This window comes from Pangasianodon hypophthalmus, chromosome 26 (genome assembly GCF_027358585.1).
Source record: "Pangasianodon hypophthalmus isolate fPanHyp1 chromosome 26, fPanHyp1.pri, whole genome shotgun sequence".
Lineage (NCBI taxonomy): Eukaryota > Metazoa > Chordata > Actinopteri > Siluriformes > Pangasiidae > Pangasianodon > Pangasianodon hypophthalmus.
Window position 1 is genome coordinate 10,444,404 of NC_069735.1, and position 6,758 is coordinate 10,451,161.

General features: G+C 36.5%; 1 protein-coding gene across 1 annotated transcript; it reads left to right on the forward strand.

Annotated features, from left to right (window-relative positions):
- The first annotated feature begins 122 nt into the window (after positions 1 to 122).
- Positions 123 to 6,695, forward strand: spryd7a (SPRY domain containing 7a). Its single transcript, XM_026931686.3, has 5 exons — positions 123 to 410; positions 636 to 752; positions 2,969 to 3,135; positions 3,681 to 3,783; positions 5,616 to 6,695. The coding sequence occupies exons 1-5, from the start codon at positions 305 to 307 to the stop codon at positions 5,711 to 5,713; spliced, it is 591 nt and encodes a 196-aa protein (XP_026787487.1). The 5' UTR covers positions 123 to 304; the 3' UTR covers positions 5,714 to 6,695.
- Positions 6,696 to 6,758: the final 63 nt, after the last annotated feature.

Genomic DNA, 6,758 nt, shown 5'->3' on the forward strand with positions numbered 1-6,758 from the left:
AAATAATAATAATAACAATAATAACAATAATAATAATAATAATAATAATAATAATAATAATAATAATAATAATAATCTCACAATGGACACTAGAGGTCGCTGTTTGTCTTCTCTCGACGTTGCACTGCATGTACGTCATTTCCGGGTATTTAGACGCACGGATGTGAATCCGGGGGCAAAATGACCTCAGCTGGAGCAGTAAACAAATAGCTTTATTTTCTATTGGCGCAGATTAAGGACAAATTCGCGTATTATAGGCGACTCTTGAGACTATTAGGCGTGAGGTTTTTGTTTTTAAATCATCATGGCGGGTTTGTTTTCGTGTTGTTTGGACTGCTGTGATCGCGGAAGCTCTGGCCACGTCGCGCTGAAAGAAATGCCCACAGTGCAGCTGGACACTAATCACATGGGTAAGAAGTGTGAGCAGTGACAGAGCCGTCACCCAGATGACATTATACACGAGAAATCAGAGACATAAACATGGCTAACATAGCTAAAATACCTGCTGAGTTCACATACAAAGCTGTGTGGCCTGTGAGTGCAGTTCATACACAGATGTGTACCTAGTGTAAGTCTTTCTCTCAGGTTACTGATTGGTTGTTTTGTGTGTTTTGTGTACATGTCTGTTACTTCAGGCTCTGATGTCGTTATTGTAAAAAGTGGTAGAAGAATATGTGGCACAGGGGCCTGCCTGGCAAACGCTCCTCTCCATCAAAACAAGAGCTACTTTGAGTTCAAGATTCAGTCCACAGGTAAGTTCAAGTGCACATCTGTTACACTTCAGCAAAACTGGCATGTAGTAGGAGTGGTACAGGTTGAAATTTCCATGGTATAACGGTATAATAGTCTAAATTATGGCTGGTTCACTTTATTTACTGATCATTTAAAAACACCCCTTTTTTATGGTCTGTTTCAAATCTTTGTACAAAAGTCTCACATTTTGGCAGATCTTTGCATATCACAAAAAAAAAAAAAACTCAAAAGGAAACAAACAAAAAATATCCTAATTGTTGTTCTTTCTTAGAAAGATATTTTTGAGAGCTTCTTTTCCACAAAATCTCTTATATTGTCAACGTCATATAAGCTGAGCGAAAGAGAGTGGCTGTAAGAAAGGCTACGCGAATTTGTCCAAAAAAAACTAAATAAATCTAAAAATCAATTCAGAGCCAATAACAGAAGGGCTGAGAACCACTGGAGTAAAGAACTTGATTGGATTTAAAAAAAAAAAAAAAAGAACAGATAGACAGTTCATTCATTCATTCATTCATTTATCCTCAGTAAATGCTTGTGTATCCACAGCCTAACACTGGGCTCAAAGCAGGAGACATTTAGAATCTAATAGATGGAAATGCATTTTAATCAGTATTTTGGAAACGTTAATGAAGAGATCTGTTCATCCGCGACTATCTGTGAATTTAACACCACTAACATGTACTTATCACTAATCTTTCACCTGGACATAACTAAGCTGTGCTTGTTCCATTTACCTTTTTTTTTTTGTCTCGTTTTGTCTCTAAACCTATCACTGTAGTCAGCACTAGAATCGTGACCATAAAGGCACTTCCTGAAAAACACCACTGGTGCCATGCTGTTGAATTTCAGCTGTACACCATCTTGTATAATTGGATGTCAGCACAGTGTCCATTTCCTTTTATAATAAAGCATAGATTTATAGGGTTTTTAAAAATGAGGTACTACTGTTTGCTGGTGCATGTTCCTCAACGTCCTAGAAACCTCTGAAAATTAAAATTTTGTGATTAAAGCTTCAATCATGGCTGAAATTTTGAACACAGCCCACTTCGCTGAGTTTTGAATCAGAGCTGAACCCTAACATGACCATTACTGGCCTAAGACTGAATAACAGAGCCAGCTGTCATTTAATCATCTGTCCAATTATTAACTTATTCAAATAACTACAAATTCATCCAACAAGTTAAGTTAAAATTTTACTTTAACAAATTTATGCATCAGTCAGTGTTTTCAAACAGCATCCTGACAAGTTTAGTCTGAATAAATTTTACACAACATAACATGTTTCTGTGCACTGATACACAAACAAAAGATCAGCTATATCCTGTGTCTAGTATCTACAACATCTATTTATCTGCTTGTGCTGTTGTTCTGTTAATATCTTTATTTTTGTTCATTTTTTAATTGTAGTCAACCCCAGTTATTGCCACTCTTTATAAAAATGGCCAAAAAAGAGTTTGATTTGTATTTGGGATGCCAGTTAGTTTGCTCTGTATGCATTTGCGTACTATTATTTAAACAAACTACTTTTTTTTTTTTTTTTTTTTTTTTTTTAAATTTTTTTTTGTTAAAGTCATTTCTCCTTAATAATTGTGTCCAATATTTATTTTGTACAATAATTTTAATTGTCTTCTTGAAGGGTGCCAGTAATTGTGGAGTTCACTACTATTCCTTTCATTTTTCTTTTTTTTTTCCATCATACTGTTTAATGGTTTGTAATGACAAACCACTAAATTTGAAATTTTATTATTATAACTTTCAAATATGTTGTAATCCAAGCTCTTGATTGCCTTTATTGTTGTTGTTGCGGATTGTCGGGCCACATATTTGATTTGGCACAGTTTTTACGCCGGATGCCCTTCCTGACACAACCCTTCCCAATTTTATCCTGTCGTGTGCAACCCCAGGAGCTGAGATTGGTTGCCTGGCCGGGAATTGAACCCAGGCCGCGGCGGTGACAGAGCACCGAGGCCTAACCACTAATCCTCCTGGGACCCTCTCCTGATTCCCTTTATTTACCTTCGTTATTCCAGTAAAAGACTTTGATTGAAATAAAAAGAAGAGCTAGAATAGAGAGATGACATTGGCCATGAAATTTCATGACACAACCATAGCTTGAGGAAATTTTGTACATCATTGTGAATGGTCTGAATTATTGATTATATTATTAACACACCTGCTAGTTTTGTGGTAATTATTTCACATTTGGCTCCTTCAGGTGTTTGGGGCGTAGGGGTGGCTACACAGAAAGCTAACCTTAACCAAGTCCCAATGGGCAGAGACACACACAGCCTGGTGCTTCGGCAAGATGGAACCGTGTACCATAATAACGAGGAGAAGAACCGGTTACCGGCTAACAGCCTGCCACAGGAAGGAGATGTAGTGGTGAGTTTCTGAGGCAACAAGGCTCTTCAGGAGCAACAGTGAAACTGGTTTGAGATTATTAAGGCTGGCTGTAGTGTTGCCATGTGCCTAATGCCCCGGCAAGTGCGAATCAGAGAGCCACCTTTTTCAAGAAGGCGGGTTTTGTCAAATTTTACGGCAAGATAGAAAACCTATGATTAATATACATTTACATTTTAAATTTACACTTTTATATTACATTACATAGACAACACTTCATTGGCTTCAGAGCTTAGGGAGTTTCAGTAAGGAATAAAACACAACAGGGTGTGCTGGTTTGGGAAAATAATCAGTGCCAGGTGGTGTGATGCAGCCCAGCACGAGGTCCCTGTTACCACTCTGAAGTTGATTATTTTCCACTAACAGAGCCTCATGAGGTGTTTTTTTGTTCTTATTCTATTCTTTATTCTTATACCGCAGCATTTTGCAAACAATTCACTATATCCGTGATTATCTGTTTCTGTTTATTAATTGATAGCACATTTTTTTCCCTTTACCTAATTTATTTTGTCTGTGTTCATTTGCAGGGTGTTTCGTACGACCACGTAGAGATGAATTTATACCTGAACGGGAAGAACATGAACTGTCCAGCATCAGGCATTCGAGGAACTGTTTTCCCTGTAGTATATGGTGAGGCAGCATGTTGTGGAAACAGATGTTGATTTTTCTCTGCAAAATCACGTTATTAATCTCTTTCACACATACAGCACAGCTTGAATTACTTTAACTAGTGATTTTTTTCCAGGGGTCTGAAAGAGAAGTGGTTAGTTCATTAGTAATTACTGAATATTTACTGTATAAGCAAATCAGCAAATATAGATCATGTCTAGATCATACCAATATTGTACAGACTTGCTTTGGTTCTGGTTTTATTATATATTAACTATTTACTGTGACCGATAACTCTGTAGTGACTCGCCCTAACATCCTAGATACTGTTAATGCTGTTAAATCACATGATCATCTTACCTGTATGCCAGATTTCATTATTTATACGTACTTTATTTAAAAAATGGACAAATGGTATCCTTATATTCTAGAAACGGTTTTCTAAAGCTAGCTAGCTGGTAACAAGGTGTACCTTGGCTAAACAGAAAGCTAGGTATCTAGTTAGCTAGTTAATAGTGCCAGCTAGCTGACTGGCATTATACTAGGGGTTGTTAAGGGGTAGCTAAACATAAATAGCTAGCTTGCTTGGTACTTACCATCTATCACTATTATTACTTATGAAATGAAGTATTTAGTAAATTAACATGATTAGGGTCCTTAAAGGGTTCCTTTGTAAAGATGATGTCGTGATGTCACGACAGCAGTAACTGTTAATAAGAGGTCTGTTAATTATCCAGTCAGTCGGATCAGGTTTGGTAAAAGAAGGACAAAACACTGTATTCAGGTCAAGGGTATAACAGGAGCAAGGTTAAGAATCACTGCATTTTGCTAAATTATAAAATGAATCTCTTAGTAGAACAGGCCTGCATTCGCTCCATGTGTTATGAAAGTTAAATAGACTTGTTGTTGTGACTAACTCGTAATTGATCTGGGGAAATTTACACTGTATAAAAAAAGTGTCAGGAAGACATAAGGGCATTGCAAATTTGCATGTGATGCTTATTCATATATCTGTCCTTTTTAAAAAAGAGTTTCTTGTGCTGTTCTAGGCAACTAATCAATGACAGGACGGTGTGATGCAGTCCAACAAGTGGAGTTATCGTTATCACCGCATAAAACCTCTGTGCTTCCTCTTATAGAGTAATTTCACAGCAATTTGCCAACGCTTACAATTCTTAATTTATTAAAAAGTCATACTTTTTATCCATTTCTAGTTGTAATGATGAAGTTAGTTCATGTTACACATACGTTGTAGCAGCTTTAAACATTTTTCCCCTCATCAGCCTCTCGTTTTTCTCTCTTTTCAAGTTATTAAGACAAAAATATGTAGCTGGTCATGTCATTGAGAAAACAGGAAGTGCAAGGTGCTCTGTCCTGAAGACTCTCCTGCGGTGGAAAACATACTGACCGTTACAAAAAGCTGACACTGGAGACTCCTTCCATATATGTTAAATAAACATCTCCTTACAGAAAACTTCACCACATCAATAAACAATTATACATTTTTCTTTGTTAAACAGCAGCACATATTTTAATCTATTTTTTATTATTAGGCTTACATTATATGAGCCCAACATAACAGTCCCTGTGAATGAGCTGCTACTATAGAAACGATAACGTATTAAAATGAGTGCATTACTATTATTAGTTGTCTGGCACTATCAGTTGTCAGAGCTGCTGTTACAGAAAATGAATCAACACCGTCTGACCAGTCAGCCTGAGAATTCAGCAGCGCTGTGGTATAAGACAGCATGCGGAACACTTTATTATTCTGCGTACATTATTTCAGTAGCATGAATGACATGTTCCAAATTATTTCATTCTTTCTTTGTTTTTTTTCCCCTATCTTGCAGTGGACGACAGTGCAATTTTGGATTGTCAGTTTAGTGACTTCTACCATCCTCCTCCTCAAGGCTACCAAAAGATTCTTTTTGAGCAGCAGATCTTCTGATCCTCAGGAGACTCTGAGCACATCAGCTTTCCAGACAGCAGTCCTCGTGTCTATTCCCACTACTACGTCTCTGGGGAAGTCAGGCGGTGGAAATGACGTGCTTGTGATTATGTGGCTGACGCTTCACTCTGCCGGTTCAAAAGTGCAACTGACCAGTGTTATATCTTCAGTAATTTCTTTAATGATGTAGAATCGATCCTTGTTGGCAGTCAGAACACTCCAACTTTGCCCTAATTTATGTTTTACAGGAAATCATTATTAGGACTCTAATTTGTATGTCTGCACAAAATTCTCCAAATTCATCGCACTTTGTTTTGGATTACAAATAATGTGCTGCTTTAAAAAAAGGATGCATTTAAACAATACTCTAATCTGATCTGATCTTATTATAAATTCTTCCTCTAAATGAGGTTGTAAATCAGGGTCAATTGACATGACACAGTACAACTGACCTGCAGTAAAATGTGAAATGTATTTGCAATGTTAGGGAAATTTCCAAATTTGGAATCATATTTTGTGCCTATTTATGCGTTACTGACTCTTTTTGAACAAAAATCTCTACTGCATTAGTACAAAACAAGCCATGTCTTAATTTAAGCTTTTTCTTGAACAGTACGTGTATGTGAGAAACATATGGTTTTACCAAATATCATAAGATGGTAGTATCAGTTAAATCACTACATATTGTCTAATATTTGTGTTTTTGTTCATGTCTTTATAAATTTGCTTGACTAATGCAACTAACATAATGTAATAAAGAAATTTAAGCTGTAAAGGTTGCAGGACAAAAGCTGTGCCTATCAACTATATGGTCTACTATATTTGGTTTTAAGTTATTTGGGTTTTTTTTTTGTTTGTTTTGCTGTTCTTGTTGTAAAACACCTTATTTTAAAGTGACCCTAAGATACTGTCTGCACTGATTAGTCAGGTGTTGTTTGTGTGATGTGTGTTAGGACAGTAATAAAAATATTGATCTTTGTTAGTTTTGGCAAATAATTTTTACATCCACACGCTGTAGTTAAACTTATCCTTGGCATACCAGTTG

What these genes read in the sequence shown, in the direction of transcription:
- spryd7a (XM_026931686.3), top strand. Translation starts at nt 305, where the DNA reads ATGGCGGGTTTGTTTTCGTGTTGTTTGGACTGCTGTGATCGCGGAAGC. An exon ending in GCTGGACACTAATCACATGG is followed by an intron (nt 411 to 635) that starts GTAAGAAGTGTG and finishes CTGTTACTTCAG; the next exon opens with GCTCTGATGTCGTTATTGTA. An exon ending in CACAGGAAGGAGATGTAGTG is followed by an intron (nt 3,136 to 3,680) that starts GTGAGTTTCTGA and finishes GTTCATTTGCAG; the next exon opens with GGTGTTTCGTACGACCACGT.